The sequence below is a fragment of the Raphanus sativus genome, chromosome 5 (assembly GCF_000801105.2).
Source record: "Raphanus sativus cultivar WK10039 chromosome 5, ASM80110v3, whole genome shotgun sequence".
Lineage (NCBI taxonomy): Eukaryota > Viridiplantae > Streptophyta > Magnoliopsida > Brassicales > Brassicaceae > Raphanus > Raphanus sativus.
Window position 1 is genome coordinate 19,432,071 of NC_079515.1, and position 23,384 is coordinate 19,455,454.

At 34.3% G+C, this 23,384-nt stretch overlaps 4 protein-coding genes across 5 annotated transcripts; all 4 read left to right on the top strand.

Moving 5' to 3' along the window:
- Positions 1-1,201: 1,201 nt before the first annotated feature.
- On the top strand, positions 1,202-3,926 carry LOC108856768 (type I inositol polyphosphate 5-phosphatase 1). 2 transcript variants are annotated; one of them, XM_018630649.2, is made up of 10 exons: positions 1,202-1,351; positions 1,447-1,600; positions 1,680-1,721; positions 1,803-1,872; positions 1,954-2,058; positions 2,152-2,776; positions 2,852-3,042; positions 3,118-3,226; positions 3,307-3,449; positions 3,529-3,926. In XM_018630649.2, exons 1-10 carry the CDS (start codon positions 1,316-1,318, stop codon positions 3,707-3,709), a joined length of 1,656 nt encoding a protein of 551 aa, XP_018486151.1. In that variant the 5' UTR covers positions 1,202-1,315; the 3' UTR covers positions 3,710-3,926. The 2 variants fall into 2 exon arrangements, with proteins under 2 accessions (XP_018486151.1, XP_056842593.1); XM_056986613.1 differs by having other exon boundaries at positions 1,208-1,351; positions 1,680-1,711; positions 1,802-1,872.
- A 2,619-nt stretch (positions 3,927-6,545) lies between these two features.
- LOC108857737 (NAC domain-containing protein 16-like) lies at positions 6,546-9,467 on the top strand. Its single transcript, XM_018631748.2, has 5 exons — positions 6,546-6,991; positions 7,323-7,600; positions 7,701-8,012; positions 8,094-8,706; positions 8,903-9,467. Exons 1-5 carry the CDS (start codon positions 6,817-6,819, stop codon positions 9,244-9,246), a joined length of 1,722 nt encoding a protein of 573 aa, XP_018487250.1. The 5' UTR covers positions 6,546-6,816; the 3' UTR covers positions 9,247-9,467.
- Positions 9,468-13,893: 4,426 nt separating this feature from the next.
- Positions 13,894-18,977, top strand: LOC108856330 (NAC domain-containing protein 17). Its single transcript, XM_018630108.2, has 6 exons — positions 13,894-14,230; positions 16,763-16,830; positions 16,926-17,203; positions 17,286-17,594; positions 17,726-18,269; positions 18,417-18,977. The coding sequence occupies exons 1-6, from the start codon at positions 14,112-14,114 to the stop codon at positions 18,770-18,772; spliced, it is 1,674 nt and encodes a 557-aa protein (XP_018485610.1). The 5' UTR covers positions 13,894-14,111; the 3' UTR covers positions 18,773-18,977.
- Positions 18,978-20,430: 1,453 nt separating this feature from the next.
- On the top strand, positions 20,431-21,740 carry LOC108857835 (uncharacterized). Its single transcript, XM_018631856.2, has 4 exons — positions 20,431-20,717; positions 20,827-20,932; positions 21,125-21,273; positions 21,525-21,740. Exons 1-4 carry the CDS (start codon positions 20,577-20,579, stop codon positions 21,618-21,620), a joined length of 492 nt encoding a protein of 163 aa, XP_018487358.1. The 5' UTR covers positions 20,431-20,576; the 3' UTR covers positions 21,621-21,740.
- The last annotated feature ends 1,644 nt before the right edge of the window (positions 21,741-23,384 follow it).

The window sequence follows — 23,384 nt, forward strand, 5'->3', positions numbered from 1 at the left end:
CCACTTTCCTAGTGAATTTATTGAACTGAATATGAATATGAATGAACCAACATTTGATCCAAATATATTTTGAAATTGGGCTGGCAAATAAATAGAATCCGAAAATTCGAACCGAATATGACCTGCTGAGTGCTGACAATACATCTGAACCGATCCGAGCCAAACATAAATACCAAATGAATCTTGTTTTAAAGGTATTTCGGATTATGAGATTTATCTGAATCAAACCGAAACTCAAATGGGTATCTAAAAAGACCCAAAAAATCAAAATCTCAAAAATAATCTGTACCAAAATCCAATCTCAATCCCTAATATGTATTTAAAATACAGTAAGATAGTTATTGATTACTTAGAATAATAATTTATCACATGGATAATTAACTGAAATACTAATAAAATATTAACTCAAATACTTAGTTCAATATATATTTTTGGTGTTTGATCAATATTGATGTTTTTATGTTTTGACAAATGCATTTGTTGTTCAATTTATGATAAGTTTGCTTATGAAGTTTAAATAATGTTATTCTTTTCATAACGTCGATGTATTCTTAAGTTTATAGAGTTTCTGGTTTTTAATTTTAATTTTTTTATGTTTCATTATTTATGATTTTTTCGTTAGTACAAAACTTTGTTTTGTCATGATATGTTTTACGTTGTCACAAATTGACAACTAGTTCAAGAAAAAGTCTCGTATGGTTGATAGAAGAACCTCCAAAATTATGATAGAGGACAATAATATGGTTTAAGGATAAAGAAACCATGTAAACAAATTTATTGAAAAGATTGAAAATATATTGAGTTTAGCCAAATACGAATCAATATTTTTAGAAATGATAAACCGGTTAATATCAAAAACCGAAACTATTTTAGGTTCAATTGGATCTTCGACATGTAAATAAATCTAATCCAAACTTTTATAATATTCAATGGGGTTAAAATTTATGATCCCAAAGACCTAAAACCCTGAACCGAAATTTAATTGGACCCCGATTGCCTAGCCCCGTTTTGAAAGGTAAACCCAGCTTATTTTCTTTGGGTTTGGGTAACTTTTACCCATATTGACATACCCACCCATAAACACAATGTCGGTAATAACAAAACCAGTCAAACATTAACCGATCTTTTCCGAAACAATTGTAAACCGGAGTATAATCAATTTCGCCGGTTCTAACAAAAGATAACAAAAAAATGTCAATATATCAATCTGACTCCCACCAAAGGTCGTTAAGTCTTTGTTCTTCTTCCTGCAACCTCTTCTTCTTCTTCTTCTCTCTCATTTGAGTTTTTGATTATAAAGACAAGACCAGAATATATGGCGGTAGTAGGATCACGGTCGCGGCGAACAGAGGTATGCTGATCTCATCCTTTCTTTCGTGTTTTGTCGTTTCGTTAGGGGAAGTTTCTATTTTCCGATCTTTGTGGAGAGAAAAAATAAAATTGCAGATGAATTGGGGTACGATATGCTGCTCAGCCATCTCCTGTCTCCAGCTCTACTGGACGCGCCTTGTAATTCGCAAATGGTTCAACGTTTCTTCCTTTGATTCCGATTATAGTGCCGATACTGACGACGATAGACCCTCCCTTTCCCCCAGCCAAGGTCACACCTCTTTTCGTCTAAAATTAAAGTCTTTTTTTTTTTTAATTTCATGTGACTAAAATTGAACCTGGTGTAACAGATTTTGAAGCTGGTGTCACGAAAGATGATGATGATACTGATGGTAATTTGTTTCAGTAACTCTCTCCAATAGATATTCAGATTTTTTTTTCTTTAGCTTATAGACTTGAAAACTTAATCTCAGATTGTCCTAAGCTTAGAAGACGCAATTCGGAAACTTTCAGGGCTCAGTATATTGAGACACAAGCAGTGAGGTCTTTTTCATTTCTCTGCAAAAAAAAAAAAAAAACAGCTTCTTTTGTTGCTTAGTGAGTCCCTGGTTTTGATGTAGCTAGAATCTGTGCTGGGACATGGAATGTTGGAGGAAGAGTTCCACCGGCTGACTTGGATATCGATGGTTGGCTTGACACTCTTGAACCTGCCGACATTTATGTTCTTGGGTATTGTTTTTCTTTCTCTCTCTCTCTCTCTCTCAGTCTTTCCCTTAAATATATATGATGGTTGGTCAGTTATGTATTAAGTTTCATTTTCAGTCTTCAGGAAATCGTTCCTTTAAATGCTGGAAACATTTTTGGTATTGAGGATGACCAGCCTGCTTCTGTATGGGAGAACATCATACGCGATGCTTTTAACCGTGTCCGACCTAGAAAGGGGAAGATTTTAAGTCACAGTGATCCTCCCTCTCCGTCAATGTTTAGGCCATACAAAGAGGTCTCTCACGATATGTTTCTTGAAACAAGACATGTTGGTTGTGATGCATTTTCCTCTGGTGAAAGACCAATCCTAAGTGAAGAAGATTCAATTACTGACATAGAAGCTCTGGATTTCACCAATGACAACGCATCACCAAGTACGCCAGACCGCAATAGTGATTCCCAAAGGGAAGAAAGGTTTGGGTACAATGAAAGAGTTGGTCTGAGCTGGCCAGAGCCTCCACTAAAGCTGCTCAATCAATATGTTTTGGAGAGACGTGGTGCCTTCAAGTCACTGAATCTGAGTATCATGAATCTGAGAAAGCCAGCGTATGTAAGGATCGTGAGCAAACAGATGGTTGGAGTGTTTCTCACCGTATGGGTTCGGAGGAGCTTGCGCAAGCACATAAGCAACCTTAGTGTATCCACTGTTGGTGTTGGTATTATGGGCTACATTGGTAACAAGGTCTTGATTTCTCTTAATAATTTATTCCCTAGGATAGCAATAACTTAACGGTTTTCTTGTGGTGTTTACTCACAGGGGTCTGTATCTGTGAGCATGTCAATCTATCAAACACCGTTTTGTTTCCTGTGCACACATCTGTCATCAGGGGAAAAGGATACAGATCACCAGAAAAGAAACGATGATGTAATTGAAATTCAAAGAAGAACGCTGTTTCATCCCCATTCTTCAGATGCCAGTGTGCTTCCAAGAAGCATCCGTGATCATGAGTACGCTTTATTTCTCACTTGACTACGATACAATCTCTCTTAGTTTATGAAAGTAACAAGATGAAGCTTTTGTAGAAGAGTAATCTGGCTGGGAGATCTGAACTATCGGATTAACTTGTCGTATGAGAAGACACACGAGCTTATTGCAAGTAAGGAATGGCAGCTGTTGCTTGAGAATGACCAGGTAACGTTTATTGCATTTGTTTTGGTTAAATTTTACGTCACAAACTCCTAAAAGTTATAGTATGTCTTATTATGTGATAGCTTTCAATCGAAATGAGAAAAGGCAACGTATTGGAGGGATGGTCAGAGGGAGCTTTATGTTTTCCACCGACATACAAATATGAAATCAACTCAGATAATTATATAGGAGACGACCCGGAATCAGGAAAACGTAAACCGGCCTGGTACTGTTTTTACACACTATAATACACATCAAAGGGTGAAAAAAAACAGTTAAAGTTTAAAGTGAATGTATTTGATCAGGTGTGACCGCGTCATTTGGAAAGGGAAGGGGGTTAAGCTTCTTAGTTACAGAAGGAATGAGATTAAGCTATCGGATCACCGGCCAGTCACAGCGACGTTCTTGGCAGAGGTTGAGGTTTTGTCTCCATGGAAACTTCAGCGTGCGCTTGCAATCACTTATGCCGAGATCCAAAGCCAATAAGCTTGTAAGGTCGCCCTAAAACCCCTCTTAGGTCAGATCAAATCTGTACAAACTCCGTCTTGTGTAAGAAGAGGATACCACATTATTATTATTTGCAATTTGTGTATTATGATTAGAGAAATGTATAATAGTGTGGTAAATACAAATAATATTTGCGCATTTCATGTGTGTATACATTTTGCTTCACCTTTATGTAAACGAGAAGTTATTATTATTAGGATCTGTTGTTAATCCGTTGAATGGTAGGCATGTAATTATGAACACAGAGAGGAACAACCAGTTAATAGAAAGAAAAAAATCAAACCAGTGGTTCCATATCCTCACTTTACCTCTGGCCAACCAAAAACGTGATCTTCCTGTCGTTAAAACATTATGCGTGAAGAAAATGCAAGAAACGAAAAAAAAAACAGCCACCTCCGGTTGGGTGTGTCACTCGTGTTGGCCTCCTGCCAATCAGAATAAGAGTTCAAGTCAAAGACAAGGAGTATGAATGTATGATAGTGACTGGGGGATAGTGGTAGGCAGGTTAAATAGAGGATTAAGGCAATCGGGACTGCTTGGGTCTGTCATTAGTGGTTACTGGTGATGGTATCCTAATCCGTTGCGAGTCATTAGGACTAATCATATTGAACCGAATACCGAATTCGGATTCAAAGAGTAACTGTGTCTTTTTTCTTTAATGTGTGGGACAAAAATGTTAATAAGACATGTCTTCTCATTGACAAAGATAAAAAAACATATTTAGGTTTAACTGGTTTCCTTGTACCATCAACAAACACAGCGGTTAGCCGCGTTTTGAAACAATCGCTAAACCGTCGTTTCAAACTGTTTTATTAGGTTTCAAACTACTTTATATCATTCAAAATAAAAAAATCTCTTTCCATAAACGTTTGCGGTTGAAAAAGAATATTACTTTAAATTTGATTTAGATATTTTTTAATATCTTAACTCAATCCTAATTAATCACGTACAATGCATTCCGTGCTCGATCGTTTTGCTACAACCATGGAAGACCGAAATAGTATTCTAGAAAAAAAAATGATTCATACTAAAGCTTTCTAAATTGATACCACTTTAATTTATTTTTATATTTTTTCGAAATAATATATACAAAATTAAAAAAACAAATATAGTTAATTGAGATAACAAATTGAACTAAAGGTAACTAGCAAACTTAATTTATTTTACCTAAAAAGTTACTTCAACTCAGAAGAATAACAAAAAAATCTAATATACAAATAGTGAACTGGTCCAATTTTTATATATAAAATTTTCTATATAGTTAAGAGTTTTGTAAATGATGAATGGTAGATTTATATTTTTTCAAATGATAAATAAATAAAAGTAAAATATCAAGAAATAGTATCAAATAGCCACAAAACATTTGTTTGTTTCCAAACTATTCCAAGAATCAAAGTGATCAAATTATGTTTTTATTAAAAGGGTAACTGATAATTTTATTTTATTTATTTTTAACTCGAAGAAAGTTGAGATACATAGTGTCGATAAGAAACCAAAAACAAAGAACATAAACCAAACAAAATAAAACAAAGACATAAACTGAGCGTAAAACCCATATATGTCCACAAATCTATTCCTTCCACCTTTCGAGAAGAATTCCATATCAATGGAGCTGACCTAAAGAACAAATGTCTTGAGCAGTCCCAACCCTGAAGGGAATATCACCAAGCCATATTAGAACCAGCAAGATCAGAAACAATCGAGAGATCAAATCTACACCAACTCCAGAGCTACTATCCATGTGAAACTTGCATGACCAGAAACCACCACTAAAACTAAGATACAAGGACAAAAGACCTTGAAACGCTACTTGGGAAAACATCAAAGAAGACCACCAGCTCTTACACGCGGACACTCGCAAGGCAGCCAAATGACCTACAGAACAAAGATTGTCCACCTCCTCGCAAGAGAAAAACTGAAGGTCAAGTTAACTGCTTCGTCTAGAAACCATCTCCCAAACCCACAAAGGTCCAAGATAAGGTCTAGTAGATACCTCTACAGCGAACATAAATCACAAAAAACAAATCCAAAAAGCTAACTTAGGATGCGACGAAGTGACTGAAACAACAAGAACCAAACAAAAGCAGTATTCCCACGACTTCAACTAATATTAATTCACCACACAAGAACATAAGTTTCGGTGATCGAGATGCTAGAAAAATCATCCTTCCTAGAGACACAAAGTCGACGATAAAGATGTTAGAAGAGCCATTCCTTCCCGGAGACAGAAAGCCGGCAGAAAATAGCTTTGAAAACCTCTTTCCCCAGAATCTTACCCGCTCCCGGTAGTGGTGAGAACCACCAACCACCGGAACAAGAGAAAGAAGACCGACGGCTACTCTTCTGCACTGATAATTTTATTTTCATTTAGGATTCTTAATTATTTATTACATATATAAAATGTATATTTTCAAAAGAAAATCAAAATAATAAAATCAAGAAAAAATTTCTAGGATGACCCCTAAAATCAAATATTTACCAAAATAAATCCTCGCTGATCATAATGAACACTGCGTCTTATAAACTCAAAAATCACATTTGAAACTCGAAGAAAGAGTATCAGCTGAATTGCAATTTTTTTGGGATTAGTATATTAGTCAGTTTTGGTAGAGTTTAAAAGATAGTTGAAAAGTAATGAGTCTCGTTTAACTTTTTTTACTTTTAAACCACTAGTGGTAGAATATTCCAGTATTTATGGATAAAGTCAGAAACTGAAAGTCGGAGATGTGGGCCCCTCCAGTCGTATTCGAAGCCCAGCAGCACGAAGGGTGTTGGAAACTTCGTATTCTCTAAAAAGCTGACCAAAAACCCTAAAATATTAGTAACTATTATCGCCTCTTTGACCGAACCAAACAAATTATTTCCCTCGCCGATCAAAAACCCTAGAAGTTTACTTCTCGCCTCTTGTTTCCTAAGATCGTGCCCTGTGTGTTATGTAGGTTTGATTGGCTCTCTCCACTTAATCTTGAGAGAGAGGAGAAGAGAAGAAGGGGATCACGTTTGTCTGTTCTGTAAAAGCGTTTCCTTCTCGTTGACCCGGCTGGTTATTTTTTGTTTGGTCTGAAAGACAAGATTCTCTGTCGGAGATGGCGAATTCGTGTTTGAAAGGAGGTAGATTCAGCGCACCAGGTTTCCGGTTTCACCCTACGGACGAGGAGCTGGTGGTGTATTATCTGAAGAGGAAGATCTGTGGGAGAAAGCTTAGAATCAATGCTATCGGTGTCGTTGATGTCTACAAAGTGGATCCTACCGTGTTGCCTGGTAATTTCCATATCCTTTTTCTTTTACTTGATTCTCACGCCACTCTTTAGATCTCCTTCACATGTGGTTCTCTGTTTGCTTTCTTAGGGTTTGCTTTGTGATCGTTTACCCAATAGCTATTTAGTTTTTAGGATTTTGTAGTTTCCTGGTTAATCAGTTTGCTCGTTAACTTGTTTGAAAAGTAAACGGTCGTATCACAATTCGTATGTACAAGATTTGATCTTACTTATGTTTCAAACAATTTCGTTTTGTATGGTTTCTTGGTTTCTGTTGACTTTATTTATTATCCACTTTTATTTTCTAACAGCATTGAATAATCTGTGTGAGGCAGGTCTGTCGGTATTGAAGTCTGGAGATCGGCAGTGGTTCTACTTCACGCCAAGGAACAGAAAGTATCCAAACGCAGCTAGGTCAAGTAGAGGCACTGCAACTGGTTATTGGAAGGCAACAGGGAAGGATAGAATCATAGTGTACAACTCAAGGTCGGTAGGACTCAAAAAGACTCTTGTTTTCTATAGAGGTCGTGCACCTAATGGTGAGCGTACTGACTGGGTGATGCACGAGTACACCATGGATGAAGAAGAACTCGGCAGATGCAAGAACGCCAAAGTAAACTATTTTTTTTTTTTAATATTTCAAGCTTATCGTCAACATCATAAGTTGGTCCCCCTTCATTTATATTAACTAATCTACCTTTTTGGATTTTCAGGAGTACTATGCCCTTTATAAGCTGTACAAGAAAAGTGGGGCTGGTCCCAAAAACGGTGAAGAGTATGGTGCTCCGTTCCAAGAAGAAGAATGGCTCGATGATGATGATGACGACGGAGAAGAAGAGGCAGATGATGTTGCTGTACCGGATGATCATGTGGTCCGTTACGAGAATATCCCTCGTGTGGATAATGTTTTATTTTGCAATCCTGTCAATGTTCGGTCAGATGATTTCAACAAGCTTCTCAACGAAATCCCCTATGCACCAGGGCTTGCTCCAAGACAAATGAATGACGTTTCTGGTGTTATGCATGTCAGTTTCTTCTCTCTTTTAATATGGTTCCTCATTTTGTAGTGCTTCCCCTCACTAAACAGATATACTTGTACCTTGCAGGTCAATAGCCAAGAAGAGATGCAGAGCACGTTGCTGAATAATTCTCCTGGTCAGTTTCTTGCCCCCTGGGAAGTCGGAATGTTCTTGCCAAGTTGTCAGCCGAACAGCATTCACTCGAGCTATCAGTCCCATGTGAGGTCGGCAGACTCATTTGATGGTAGTGAGGTCAAGTCAGCTTTCAAGACCTCTGGTGTTGCACCTTTCGTGTTTGAGAAGGAGGATTACATTGAAATGGATGATCTTCTCACCCCTGACCAAGGAGCTGTGTCAGTTGAAAAGCCTGGACAGTTCTTGAACCCTGGTGAATACGAACACTTTAATGACTATGACCAACTGTTCCATGACGTTTCAATGTCTTTCGATTTAGAACCTGTGTTTCAGGAAACTTACGCAGATCTATCTTCTGTGAGTAATTTTGCTAACGACGGAAGGCAGCCCTTCCTTTATCAACAACAGTTTCAGGACCAGACCCTTGAGACTCAGGTCAACAGCTTCATGGATCCTAACCCAAATGCAAATCAATTAGTCGACGATGTGTGGTTTAAAGATGCTCAGGCTGCTCTCTATGATCAACCACAATCTTCTTCTTTAGCATTTGCTTCACCTTCATCAGGTACTTAAACTCTCTTTTCTTCTCCAGCAAGTTATGAATCCCACTAAGCCACTAATGCTTCTTTCTGCATTACCTGAACCAGACATGTATTTATATATATGATATACCCTGCTTATCAAAGCTTCTTGTATAAATCTTTATATGTAATAACCTTTAAGCCATTCCGCTGATACTTGGTGAATACCAAATTGTTTAGGTTTGATGCCTGAATCCAAGAACCAGGAATGCCAAAATGGTGGTGAAACAAGGAGCCAGTTCTCATCAGCTATGTGGGCATTGCTGGACTCAGTACCTTCAACACCAGCCTCTGCCTGTGAGGGTCCACTTAATAGGACCTTTGTGCGTATGTCTAGCTTGAGCCGCATCAGGTTCAACGGGACGTCAGTGACTACTAGCAAAGTCACCGTAGCAAAGAAGGGTATCGGAAACAAAGGTTTTCTTCTCTTATCAGTTATGGGTGCTATGTGTGCCTTCTTCTGGGTGTTCATCGTTGCTACAGTTGGGGTCCAGGGGAGACATCGTTACCTAAACATGAGTTAGAAGAAAGCATGATCCACATTTAGTGATCTATGGAATTGACCTATGATGAGTCTTTGATTATGTATAGAGTTTGAAAGAGTTTCGACAAATAATTCTTAACTAAAGGGTTTCTCTTCTTCCTTATTTACGTTGATTCACAAACAAATCATAATGTTCCCTATAGCTACCGAAGTAAGTTTAAAGGGAGATTTTCTTTAGATTGCAGTGTTTGTGTTATGTGATGAGAAGGAAGAGAACTGTGTTAGTGAAAAAGGGTAGGTTTCAAATGCAAAATTTTTCTTTTTTTTGGAACTCTGTTTCAAATGCAAAGATAGAATGGAAAAAAATGTTAATTGTTTACGGTAAAGAATCTTCATACTAAAATGGGAAAGAAAAATGTTCAATAACTAAAGAATCTGGAGCTCTTAATATGAGGAAAATAATGGGGTGATTGGTTCTGTCCTAGATACATACTTGAGCTTTAACTTTATCTATAAGACTATGTGTGTCATGCAAAGCTTTTGAGTCCCTAAATCGCAACAGGATATGTGGAACTGAAACATGAAAGCGAGATTTTAAAACACTTAGGAATTGGGTACTTGTTAAAAGTGTATACATGTAGGAGGTTATTGGAAGAAAAATTTGTGTAGAATTTGTGAATTTTAAAGTTGATGAAAATTTTAAGTTATATGGATTAAAATATATATATATATATATATATATGTTAACTTAAAATTTTGATCATGAGTTTTTGTTACTTCATAAATTTGTGTTATTTGTTTTCTATCATTCATTTTGTAAAATAATTAAAACATCCCAAAATTTAAAATAAATAAATAAATACTTAAAATTTACAAATAAAAATTAAAAAAATAGTTTAAAAATAATTTTAGAACTTCAAAATAAAAATTTTGAAAAACAAATTGTAAAAATTGAAAACAAAACTGTATTACATGAAACGAAAAATAAAAAAAATTAAAAAATATAAAAAGTTTGAATTCAAAAACACACATTCAAAATTCATAATTTTTTATTTTTATTTAATGATAAAACAATAAAAATATAACTATACATTCAAAAAGTAATTATATACAATGAGGTTCAATTTGGGTTAGTACAAAAGATATTTGGCAAGAATGATTATTTTGTTTTCTAGATACATATGATATTTCAAAAGTCATATGAGTAAAAATAGAGATAATTCATGTCCCAATAACAAAAGATTATTTAGAATTACAGAATCAACAACAACGTAACTTTTTAAATAACAAGAGATTTTAATAGATTTTGAAAATTCTCAAACCAATAGCAAAGAGTTTTACAAAAATTGTTAAAATCAATAAATTAATAATAATGGAATCTCAAAATTTCTAAAGTTGATGAGAATTCATTTGCCAATAACCCTCGTATACTATTGGACTTCAAAATAAAATCATATTAAAAATAAATATTTTAAATAGAAAAACCCAGTATACAATTCACATATGGTAATTTAAATAAAAAATAAGTATATATAATTACAAAGGAAAAATAAAAATAATATTTAACTGTCATATGTACATACATTTATACTAGGTGATTTTCCCGTGCTCATGCACGGATATAAATATTTATAAAATAAATACAATATAATAGCTGATTGCTATATATTTTAATTTTAAATTTAATTTATAATTTTTATGCATAATTTATATTAATAATATTGAATTACTTTAATTCGACATATGATTTTACATATGTTATATCTAGTGGATTTATTTATCATTTAGGTATATTGGACTGCATTCAACTATAATATTTTTTATTCTAAATATATTAAAAATTTGTTTAATTTTCTTATTTTCATTTAGGTTGGTTCTTGTCTTCTTTAATTTTAATATAATATATTATTTTAGATATACGGTTGATTAGTTTATGTTACTTAATTATTTTATGTAATCATCTAATAAATTAGATAGATATATCAAAATATTTATATTACTTTGAAAATATATATTTTTATTGTTTAAAATTATGTTTTATAATAAATAATATTTTTTTAATATCAAAATTATCTTTCTAAAATTTTGTTTTTATAAAATCACATTATATACAAAATATATATATATATATATATATATATATATATATATATATATACATATATTCATCTAAGAAACAATAAATATAAAGTAAGTATTTTATTACTTCAAAAGTATATTTTATGTTATTTAAAAATAATTTTAAATTAGAATATTAGTATCTTGTGAAATTTCCTTTTTTAATGAAATCATATTATATATACATATATTTTCAGTTTTAAATTTATAATTTTTTCCTTTTAATATATATGTTATATGGAAAATTTTTAAAAAGACTAAAAAAAATAATAGTATTTAAATGTAATATTTTTAATTCATTAAAAGTATCAGTGTAATCAACTATCGTGAAAAATAACGTGAGCACAACACATAAGAAACTGACTTCTCAAATTATATCATAGATAGATATATATTTTTATTGTTTAAAATTATGTTTTAAAATAAATAATATTTTTTTCTAATATCAAGATTATCTTTCTGAAATTTGTCACATTAGATACAAATATATATATTTTCATCTAAGAAACAATAGATATAAAATAAATATTTATTACTTCAAAATTATAATTTATGTTATTTAAAAATATTTTTAAAATAGAATACTACTATCTTGTGAAATTTCCTTTTTAATGAAATCTTATAATATATACATATATTTTCGTTTTTTAAATTCGATTTTTAAAATTTTAAAATTTTCCTTTTTTAATATATATGTTATATGGAAAATTTCAAAAGGGAAATTTAAAAAATAATAGGTATTAAATGTAATATTTTTAATTCATTAAGGGTATCGATGTAATCAACCATCGTGAGAGTTAATGTGAGCGCGACAACATGGAAACTAACTTCTCAAATAATATTATAGAGATTGATTTCAGAGTGAAAAAATACCACTTGATTCGAACCAAAGCAAAGAAACAATGTCGTTTAACTAAAAAAAAACTCCTGACTTGATTTAAACCCAAGCAGAAAAACCTAGTCAAATATATTAAAGGAAAAATGATGGGAACACGAGGTATCGGATATCAAATGGTTAATCATGCAAATTAAACTAGTGTAAACCTAATTACAAGAATTATATGTTATGTATGGCAATATTCCTCAACTTAATGATGTAATATAGTTAACATCACGAGTTTAATTTCATTCATCAAAAAGTGTTAGAGACCGTTTATATCTCTCATTTTATCAATCAAAATATGACGTACTTCCCGGTAATTTAACTAAAATTAGATTTTGATCCGTATTTTAAAAGCGTAAGAATATTTTAACAAAATCTAATTACAAAACCAATATGTTTGATAAATTTTTTATAGGTAGTGCTTTAAAATTTTTATTTTAGTGTATTGAAACATTATTTAATTATATTATTTTATTTATATTAAATATGAAAGTTATATAAGATATTATTTAATTTTGTTTTTAATTATTTTAATATGTTTTTATTAACTTTTAATAAAATTTCTGTAATTCGTTTGATTAATTGTGTAGTAATACTTATTTGATCAATTTTTTATTATAAAACTTATTTGATGTCAATTATTATTTTATTTATATTTTCATAAACAAAATTGCATTTATTTAAACATAGTTAAACTTTTGTATTAGATTCTTATTTTTAGATTATTTTTATTCTTAAAAGTATATAATTAATAATTATGTTTGGTTTAAGTTGACATCAAACAAGTTTTAAACAAATAAAATGTTAGAATCAATAATATAATTAAAATTTATTGAATAAGTATATATTACACCATTAATCAAACGAATTAAGAAATTTTATTAAAAGTTCATAAGAAAACAGATTAAAATAAATTAAAAACAAAGTTACATGATATCCATCTTATATAACTTTCACATTTGTATATACAAAAATAATATAATTATATAGTTTTCAAATACACTAAAATAAAAATGTTAAAAAACTACTTATAGAAAAATGTTAGAACATATTGATTTGTAGATTAGCTTTATTGGTTTGAAGATATGGTTTTATTGGTTTTAAAGCAAAATAATTGTAATGACATGTACAATTTTAACAAAGCATGTTATCTCATGTAGTGGGAGTGTGCGACGGATTGCGACAGATTGCAATGTAAACAATAAACTGCATCCAATAATTTTCTTAGAGAAAAAAAGAAATTTACTCAAAAGAATTCATAACCACAATTTTTTTAATATATCAGTGAAATGGAAGAAAACTAACGAATCAGTTTGTCCTATGAATGCGTTAGAAAACATTGTATTATTAATGTCTCTGTTAAATGTTCTTTTTAATGTTAAATGTTCTTTTTAAGAACATGCATGTTGTAATTTATGTGTAAATAATAAACTGGAATTAACTATGGTTTGTGTGGATTTTAGTTTTGAGTGTGATATAAGTTTTTAACTTAGGAAAATATAAACATTTTTTTTTTGTCAACTGAGGTTGAAAAACATTATGTGGATTTGATGGTCTGTATTAGTTTGTATATTACATTCCAAAAAAGGAAATAATTCATCGTCCTAAAGAATTAAATTTCAATAAAGAGCCCATCGATTTAACGGAGTGGAAGAAGAGCGATAATTGAGGCCCATACAGTTCTGGCTAATAAGTCCAAATAATCGGAACGGTTAGCGAAGTAGCAGAGAGAGAAGCTAAGAGACGACATCAAACTCTATAATAAGTGTTTCAATCCCAAAAGGAAGGTTTCTCTCAGTATCATGTAGGATTGTTTTCGAGTTCTACTCCTCGCTCTGACCCAAATCAGCTCTCTTTATCTACCAAGAGATCGAATTGTTTGTTGTAGTTGTCACATAACGTAGATGGCGGATCCTCCCCCAAATTCATGTTTCAAAGAGGGTAAATTCACGGCGCCGGGGTTTCGATTCCACCCGACAGACGAGGAGCTTGTCATGTATTATCTCAAGAGGAAGATCTACAGAAAAATGAGACGGGAATTCCGGATAGATAAATCCCAAGCTAGGAATCCTACTGTGGATTCGAAGAACGGGTAAACAAAGGTGTAGGAGATGATCACTGAGGTAGAAGGATCAACTCGAAAACCAGAGTTCGAATGATGCGAAGTTCTTTGTATGAACTTAGCAAGTAACTTGAGAGATAAGCAATAGGTTTTAAGAAAGCTTTATTGATTGATTGAATAAAACCCTTGCCGTAAGGTTACATTATATAGAAGAAGAAATATTAAACCTAATTAAGAAAAGGAAAGATAAACTTATAAGGAAAAGAAAAACTTAAAAAGATAGCGATAAATAAGCTTTGTGACTTCTCCTGTCACAATACTCCCTTGTTGAGAATATCCTTGTCCTCAAGGATGAAAAGCTGAATGATTCTTTGTCAGGGGGATGCTCTTTCCACTGAGTAAGGAGTTTAGAGAAACCACAGTCTTGGCTCGGTTCTGCTAAGAGATGCATAACAAAAGCGCCAAGCAAAATCCTGCACTCATTCACAAAAGTAGCAGCTGAAACGATATTAGCATCCAAAGCAGAGTATGAGTCATAACTGGCACCAACTGAGATCTCTGTCATCTTCTTCTCAACAACCAAAATGTGTCTATCCCTCCACAAAATCAAATTCCTAGCGACCAAGATCAACCATATCGCAAAACTTCTCACTTGCCTTGGGAAACAAGTTGATGAACCATGTCCGAGGTGCACAACCGACTCAGTAGAGGAATGAAACTCTTCTTTTTCTTGTGAAAAAGGCTTCATAGCTAACATAGAGAAGCATCTACATCTGACTTTGACTACAAAGAACATCGCTTGCACTAAGCTCGTCAATCTACCGCAAGCGTGACCTTTCTCTGACTCTTTCCACTGATCATGTGCAGTAACTACTCCACCAGGTTCCCATACTCTTGGACTGTGATCAATGAGAATGATCATCTGTTCCTTACACTCCCAGCCATAGCTTTCAAACTCGATCAACGCTGCTAAGTTAAAATCAGTGCATACCTGAATCTTTGACGTCGATTGATTACTCCAACCTCGAGTTTCCTTTGCCAATGGGATGGATATCCTTATGATTTTCTGTATATAAGTCCCATGAGTCTTTGTAGTTAACCCCAACACTTCATCACAATTGACGTACTGCTCTAAACATTCAAGAGAAAATCCAATCCCAAGAGCAGTGGTCATGATTTCGTGAAACCGAGCATCCATATCTCCAAAAGGCCTTGAGAATATCTTCTCATCTCTCTCATCTCTACTGCATCTAATCTCATGAGGTCTCCATTGCACAACCTGCAACTTCTTGTTCCTGACAGTCTCTAGATTCCAAACGTGTAGAAAACTCTTAGCCATATACTCCCCATGTTTGTACTTGAAGCTCCATGATTTGGGACGTTTTTGTTGCTTCAAGAACAGATTCCAGCAACTTGTATCCACTGAATGAAACAAATCAAAGGAATTTACCCCTCTTTCACGTTTCTGGTGCTTATTTGCTTTCTGAAACTCTGTGGCTAAATCTTTTAGAAGGACACAGTGAGCCTCCAGAACTGAATCCATAAGCTCAAACTTTCCATGTTCTTGAATAGGAAGATCAACCCAAATCGTTTCTGTGCTGTGTGTGATGTGGGTAACTTCTTTTTGTTGGATTGTGTTGCAGAAACTATCTGTTCCTTGAGATTGTGTTGCTGGCTTATTTATTAACACACCAGGTTCCCATACACGATTTGCCTCTTGAGATTGTCTGCCCACCATGTGTTCGATCTTATTTCCAAGAGAGACGCACATGTTTTCTGCTGCAACACTTTTGTTTTGATCTTCTTTCTGTCCTGCAACATCAAAGATCTGCAAATCTGAAGTGAGACTCTCCAGCGATTCAGAGGAAGAATCTGGTTTCATCATTGTTTTGGTAACAAACTCATCAGATACGACTTCAACCAAGGGGCTCTCGTCACTTCCAGTCACGATGGGTTCGTCATCACTTTCGATCATGATAATCTCCACCCCTTTGTGCTTCAAATCATGATGACCAGGTGTATCTAGGTCTTCACAAAAGATGCATAATCCACTTGACATCCTGTCATAAATTTCCTCACATGAATACTTCAGAGGAATAGCCATAGAAACAGGTTTGCCGAGGAAAGACTGCTCTGATACCAATGAGACGGGAATTCCGGATAGATAAATCCCAAGCTAGGAATCCTACTGTGGATTCGAAGAACGGGTAAACAAAGGTGTAGGAGATGATCACTGAGGTAGAAGGATCAACTCGAAAACCAGAGTTCGAATGATGCGAAGTTCTTTGTATGAACTTAGCAAGTAACTTGAGAGATAAGCAATAGGTTTTAAGAAAGCTTTATTGATTGATTGAATAAAACCCTTGCCGTAAGGTTACATTATATAGAAGAAGAAATATTAAACCTAATTAAGAAAAGGAAAGATAAACTTATAAGGAAAAGAAAAACTTAAAAAGATAGCGATAAATAAGCTTTGTGACTTCTCCTGTCACAAAAAAGGCTTACTGTCAATGCCATCGGCGTCGTCGATGTTTACAAGATCGAACCCGACGACTTGCCTGGTAATAAATTACAATGTTACCTTTTCATGGTTTCTCAGTTTTTTTTTTTTTTTTGATATTTGGGTCTCTGAAAGTTTTCATTTTTACTGAAACAGGTCAGTCGGTGTTGAAGACAGGAGAACGACAGTGGTTCTACTTCACACCAAGGAGCAGGAAGTATCCAAACGCAGCTAGGTCGGGTAGAGGCACTCCAACTGGGTATTGGAAGGCTACAGGGAAGGATCGAGTCATTTTCTACAACTCCAGATCGGTTGGACTTAAGAAGACTCTTGTTTTCTATAGAGGTAAGGCACCTACTGGTGAGCGTACTGACTGGGTTATGCATGAGTACACTATGAATGAAGAAGAACTCGACCGTTGTAATAACGCCAAGGTATTATTATTATTTATTACCCATCATCTCTTTAGTTTTGTTCTCTATTAGTTGGATCTGATTTAGATTTTTCTACCTTCAGGATTACTATGCTCTGTATAAGCTGTTCAAGAAAAGTGGGTCTGGTCCCAAGAACGGTGAGGATTATGGTGCTCCCTTCCAAGAAGAAGAATGGCTTGATGATGATGATGATAGTGAAGATGGTGATGATATTGCTGTGCCTGAGGAACCTCTTGTTCGTCATGAGGATACTCCTTGTGTGGATAACGGCAGACTTTTCGAGCCTGTAAATGTTCAGTTAGATGATTTCGAGGAGATTCTCAATGGATTCCCACGTGCACCTTTGGTTCCTCAGAGCTGTATTGATGGCATTGCTTTTAGTGTTCCCCTGGTTAGTTCCTTCTCTCTCTTAATAAGGAAGAGGAAGATGGTTTTTGCTACCAATCTATAGGATGAATCCTTATTTTCCATGTTTATTTGGTTCTGCTTTTTTACTCACCGCGTAGATAAATTTACTCGCAGGTTAACAGCGAAGAAGAGCTGCAGAGCACGTTGGTAAATAATTCTTCTGGGGAGTTTCTTAGTCCCCAGCAGACGGGAGGGTTCTTGCCGAACGGCGAGCCATACATCAGGCCCTCGAGCTCTGCTGTTGAGCCTTTTGTGTTTGAGAAGGAGGATTACATTGAAGTGGATGATCTTCTGGCCCCTGAACTCGGAGCTTCTTCAGTTGAGAGACCTGCACAGTTCTTGAACCCTGGTGAATTTGGAGACTTTAGCGAGTTTGACCAATTGTTCCATGACGTTTCCATGTCTTTGGATATGGAACCTATTGCTCAGGAAACTTCTGTGCATCCGTCTTCTCCGTGTAAATTTGCCGACAACACATCCAACGAGAAACAGCATTTCCTTAATCAGCAGTTCCAGGACCAGATCCCTGAGAACAAGGTGAACAACAATGATTTCACTGACGATGTGTGGTTTCAAGATGATGATGATGATCAGGCTGTTCTCTTTGATCAACCACAATCTATTACTTCTGGATCATTCGCGCCTCTGCCCTCATCAGGTACTTAAAACTCATTCTCGTATGAAAGCATTCACCATGTGATGTATATGATAGATATTCTACTCTTTGATGCTTATCAAACTCTCTTGTTATAATCTTTAAACGCAATAGCTATACGTTGATACTCTGTGAACACTATTTGCATAGGTGTGATGCCTGGTACTGCAAACGTAAATGCCCAAGACCAGGAAGGTGAGAATGGTGGTGGAACAAGCCCCTTCACATCGGCTCTGTGGGCATTCATGGATTCAATACCTTCAACGCCAGCCTCTGCGTGTGAGGGTCCTATAAACCGGACCTTTGTGCGTATGTCTAGCTTTAGCCGTATCAGGTTCAGTGGAAAGGCTAATGGAACTCCGTCAGTGACTAGTACCGTAGTAGTAGCAAAGAAGCGTAGGAGAAACAGAGGGTTTCTTCTCTTATCAATTGTGGGTGCTTTGTGTGCCATCTTCTGGGTGTTCATAGCCACGGTTGGAGCCTCCGGGAGACCAGTCTTGTCGTGAAAGCTGGTTTTGTTGTACCAGGTTTATCTAATTACATGTAAGTTAGAAAAAAACCATGATTATGTTAATCATGGAATAATTATTGAGCTATTCTAGTATATGAGTCTTTGAATGTGTACGTAGTTTGAAAGAGTAAAGAATGTTAAATTGCTGATAAAAGAGTTCTGTTTATTCTTGATTGTTCAATGCTTTTTGTTTGCATATCTTCTGGTTTCTCTTCTCGGTATTCACAAAGCCGCACAAGATAAGTTTCCAGAATCAACAGTCATTATAAGATAAGGTAAGGTGTACAGACTGTTTTGTTTGGATTGATCACAAAGCATTATCATGAAAAGGTATGCTGAATCATCTTTGTCGTGTGGCTGATGATGAAGTGGTGAACAAGAAGAAAACTCCATCTTTGATCTTAATAAGGGGCCATTCTTGTATTAATTCCCTTGGACAGTCTTTCGTAACAAGCGAATTGCAAATGAGTCCTTGGTCTTGAGGTTCCTCTGAAATAGTGAGCAATGAGTTTGTTAAGTAGATTGGTGATGTGACTCCTCAAGTTTCCATATCTTCATTATTGCATTCCTCCTGAGAAATGGTTCTAACCTAAAAACATGTCATCTACATTAAATGGAGCAAAGTCAATACACTGAAAGTATGAGAAATGTAGAACTCACCTGGTAACTCAAGCTCATAGGCATTGTTACTGAAGCGTTTGAAAGGACCATATCTTCTAGTCGCTAGCTTGAACCTCTTATGGTTTGGAAACCTCTTTGTTTTCATATGAAACCAAACTCAGTTTCATAGGTGTAAATGTAAGCTCCTTAAACCCCTTGGTTGCTTGCTTCTTTTTTGCTTCTTTTATTGCTCAATGCTTTCTTTTAAATATATATTTTAAAATTGTTCTTTGACCTTTTGATATGCATCTTTGTCACCAACTCAGCTTTTGGCTCACTTGTTCTCTTTGAGGCAGTGGTGATTGTTAACCAAAAAATAATCAGTTTAATTGTAATATATACCAAGGCTTGGAGCATCTCCAACATCCCCTCATTTTTTGAAGGCTTTTGCACTCCAACAGACTCTTATCCCTTCAAATTATAAGGAGATGAACAATAGGTCCTCAAATTTGAGGAAACACTGTTGAGACCCTTAAAACACTATTTACTTTTCACTTCAGTCCCTATAATTATATATATTTGACAATAGCATGAATAACTTTTTATATATCATATTTTAGTACTTATTGTTATATTTTCTTAAAACTATCTTGATTAAAATTATTTTGTTAACATTTTTTATACTACTTATAGTTATATTTAATTATATATTTATTTTTTTTCTCAAAAATATTTTATTTTAATATGATTCAAATAGTATGTTATTTTTATTTTTGAAAGTTTAATGATTATTATTAATTATTGATAGTATTTAGGAGTAAAGTGTAAATTGTGAATTTTTCTAAAAGTAAATTTGAGGGTGATTGTTGGAGAACCATCTCTTCATCCTTTTATTTTAAGGGTGGACCCTATTAAAAATGAGGGAGTTTATCGGAGATGATGTTAGTTATCACAGTTAAACGTTCACGCATATCATTAGTGTAAAAAGGTAAAAATGTAAAAATACGAGGGTATTCTACAAAGACGGCGTTTATAATACATTTTGTTGCGCAAGCTAAAAAAACTCGTTGGACAGAAGAAGGATTTTTGAGAACCAAAAAAAAAACGAAGGAGGAAAAGGGATTTGGTTTTATTGGAGAGTGTGAATTGTTGTTTAGAAGCGCCGAGATTACAAATTGGAGGGTGAATTTGAGCAGAGAATGGAAGAAATAAGATCAGCGATGGAACAGCAGATGGATCTGATGGCGGATCTGGTCCACAAACTCTCCGGAGAGCTCCGTACCGGATTGCAACCTGCCTACGAGAATTTCATTGGTTTCTTCCACGCCATTGATTGGAAGGTGATGATCACTCTCTTTTCCCTTTTATTGATCCCATTTAGAATCAGTAGCGTTGCATTGTCAGGTATCGTAGGGTTGCATTTCATTCTGTAACATTGTTTTCGTCCAGGAACCTTGGATTGTGGGATTAATGGCGTTTCATGCTCTGGTGCTAATTGTGACTCTTGTTTCGAGAAGGCATCTCAACTTCCACATGTTCTTGTTCTTATTGTCTTGTAAGCTCTCTTTCTCTTCTCTCTTAGACGTTTCTTTCTTTCGAGGGCCATTGAGTTAGTATACTAGATATAAAGGTCTCGGATTATGATATGACTAGACCAATTTATAGTTTTTAAGCTTGGTGTTAATGATTAGCATCTCCCCGCGTGTGTAAAATGATAATGATCATCATGTGACCAAAACAATTGCAGTGGGTGGAGTTTACTTTGCAGAGAGTCTCAACCGAGTCTTGAGAAAGAACTGGAAGAGCTTCTCAACTCAGAATTACTTTGACCCCCACGGAGCCTTCCTATCTGTTCTCTGGTCAGGACCACTTTTGGTCATTGCAATCATAATCCTGGTTTGTTTTTTTTCTAGTCTCTCTTAGTCTTTTCCCTTTCTTCTCTGCGTTAATACACAAAAAAATCTGACTTGTTTCATGAACCATATTTTTATTAGAAGTGCATAGATTACTAGCATGAGTTAGAACCATGACTAAGAAAGTGAGGATTTTAAGATTTGTTTCGTTTTTGGCTTGAGAACCAGTGAAATGTGGTGTTATTTAAGCATATGCTTATAATCTTATGGAAGTGTTCTTTTTTTTTTGGACAGATAAACACACTGTTCTCGCTTTGCTACCTTATTGTAAAATGGAAAAGAGCTGAGCTCAGGCATCGTGCAAGGCTTGCTCGTCCCAAGCAGGAATAATAGATCCCAACTCTCTCTCTCTCTCTCTCTTTTTTTCTTTCTCGTATCACATCCTTTTTGTCACATATATGTATACTCTCCTCCCTCATTTTGCAATGCAAACTGTTAGTTTTCTTTTCTTTTTTCTTTTTCTTTTTTTTTTGTTAACAGCAAACAGTTAGTTTTCTATTTTATGTATTTCGTTTTGAAATGATTCTAACCAAACAAAACATAACCAAGCCACAAGCGGATACTGTGTCAGGTGACGATGGAGATGGACATCTGGATGTGTGACGTTTGAAGGAAGTGGTTCATCAGTCCTTAGTGAGTATTAGGATAAGGAAATCAGATACACATTCATGGCTATATTGGCTCTTGGTTGCCATATTGACTTATGGAAAAGGATGATTCTATTCATTGAGCCAAGCTCTTGCTTTATACAACATACATAGTAGATATTTACGGAAGCATATATACGAGAGTTATGGTGATTGACTAAGAGAATATATTCTCATGAAAAATTTAACTGGATGCAAAAATATTATTATTATATTAAATATCTTAAAATTTTATTTACATAAAACCTATATAATTTTTAAACCAAAAATACAGTTAAAATTTAATAATCATGTGTATATATATATGTAATTAAAAACTTAGTTATTTATCAAATATTTTGCATTCTATATTTCTAATCAATATATGTTTTTATCAAATGTTTTGCATTCTCTATTTCTAATCAATATATGTTCTTTTAAAAAAATAGATTGATCAATAAATTGTAGCTAGGTGCAATTGCATACTTACATAAGGTAGATCCGCTCCTGACTTTATATTTTTTTCTAACGCTGATTTATTATGATATTACAGTTATCAGGAAGATTACATAGACGATTCGACAACCGACAATACTATCTGTTTTATGAAGATCTACACTTAACTGCATCATCTGAGCCGTCCTATGAAGATCCACGTCTGGCCGGATTTACTTGCACCATGTTGCAGATCCCTTGTAATCCTTCCTTGCATAATCTGCATAGTTGCATGTAATCATTTCTTCCATAATCTGCGTAGTTGCCTAATAAATCGCACTCTTTCCAGGACTTAAAACCAGAATTTGAGATAATCTGCAATAAATTGCATAGTGTGGAGTCGAACTCCAGACGTGGATGTAAAAACCTTTAGACCTTAATCATTAGGCTACGGTGCTTACACACTTTATATATTCATGTTTTCAGGTTAGATGTGGGTCAACAGATTATTGGGATTAGTTCTTAAATTCTTATTGAATCTGGTTTTGTTTGGATTAGTTTTAGATCTATTTTTTCTTAGTTGAAAGGTTTGAACCTATAAATGTGATCTGTAAATTTTTAATTTTTTTTTTTGTTAGAGTTTCTTACAAACTTATCTCAACATTTTTACTTGGCAGCGCAATCACAAATATTTTTATAGCTTACCATATATTACAAGATTTCTAACCAACAGTTTTGACGTAGTATCTATTTTGCAAATGTAAAACAAGCAAAAAATATCAAAGATTTTCTTTTATAGATAAGATCTTTAGCAATGCACATCCACTAGAACAAGAATTACATAATTATGGGAAAATATCTTTATATATGTTAATGTAAAATCTATAAAGTTATATATATCGTTTTGATTAGGTATTAGCTTTAACTTTTGTTTCAGAATACATTGTACTATTGACCCTACAAAATTCCTAATAGAATCAACAACTAGATGGGCTCATCAAAGACTTCCTATAAATACCACTACAACTAGTAT

Excerpts from the sequence above, each read along its gene's own strand:
- LOC108857737 (XM_018631748.2), top strand. The coding sequence starts at position 6,817 with ATGGCGAATTCGTGTTTGAAAGGAGGTAGATTCAGCGCACCAGGTTTC. Across the intron at positions 6,992-7,322 it reads GGATCCTACCGTGTTGCCTG|GTCTGTCGGTATTGAAGTCT; the intron begins GTAATTTCCATA and ends TGTGTGAGGCAG. Across the intron at positions 7,601-7,700 it reads GCAGATGCAAGAACGCCAAA|GAGTACTATGCCCTTTATAA; the intron begins GTAAACTATTTT and ends TTGGATTTTCAG.
- LOC108856768 (XM_018630649.2), top strand. The coding sequence starts at position 1,316 with ATGGCGGTAGTAGGATCACGGTCGCGGCGAACAGAG. Across the intron at positions 2,059-2,151 it reads GCCGACATTTATGTTCTTGG|TCTTCAGGAAATCGTTCCTT; the intron begins GTATTGTTTTTC and ends TTTCATTTTCAG. Across the intron at positions 3,227-3,306 it reads TGTTGCTTGAGAATGACCAG|CTTTCAATCGAAATGAGAAA; the intron begins GTAACGTTTATT and ends ATTATGTGATAG.
- LOC108857835 (XM_018631856.2), top strand. The coding sequence starts at position 20,577 with ATGGAAGAAATAAGATCAGCGATGGAACAGCAGATGGATCTGATGGCG. Across the intron at positions 20,718-20,826 it reads TCCACGCCATTGATTGGAAG|GAACCTTGGATTGTGGGATT; the intron begins GTGATGATCACT and ends GTTTTCGTCCAG. Across the intron at positions 20,933-21,124 it reads GTTCTTGTTCTTATTGTCTT|TGGGTGGAGTTTACTTTGCA; the intron begins GTAAGCTCTCTT and ends AAACAATTGCAG.
- LOC108856330 (XM_018630108.2), top strand. The coding sequence starts at position 14,112 with ATGGCGGATCCTCCCCCAAATTCATGTTTCAAAGAGGGTAAATTCACG. Across the intron at positions 17,204-17,285 it reads ACCGTTGTAATAACGCCAAG|GATTACTATGCTCTGTATAA; the intron begins GTATTATTATTA and ends TTCTACCTTCAG. Across the intron at positions 18,270-18,416 it reads CGCGCCTCTGCCCTCATCAG|GTGTGATGCCTGGTACTGCA; the intron begins GTACTTAAAACT and ends CTATTTGCATAG.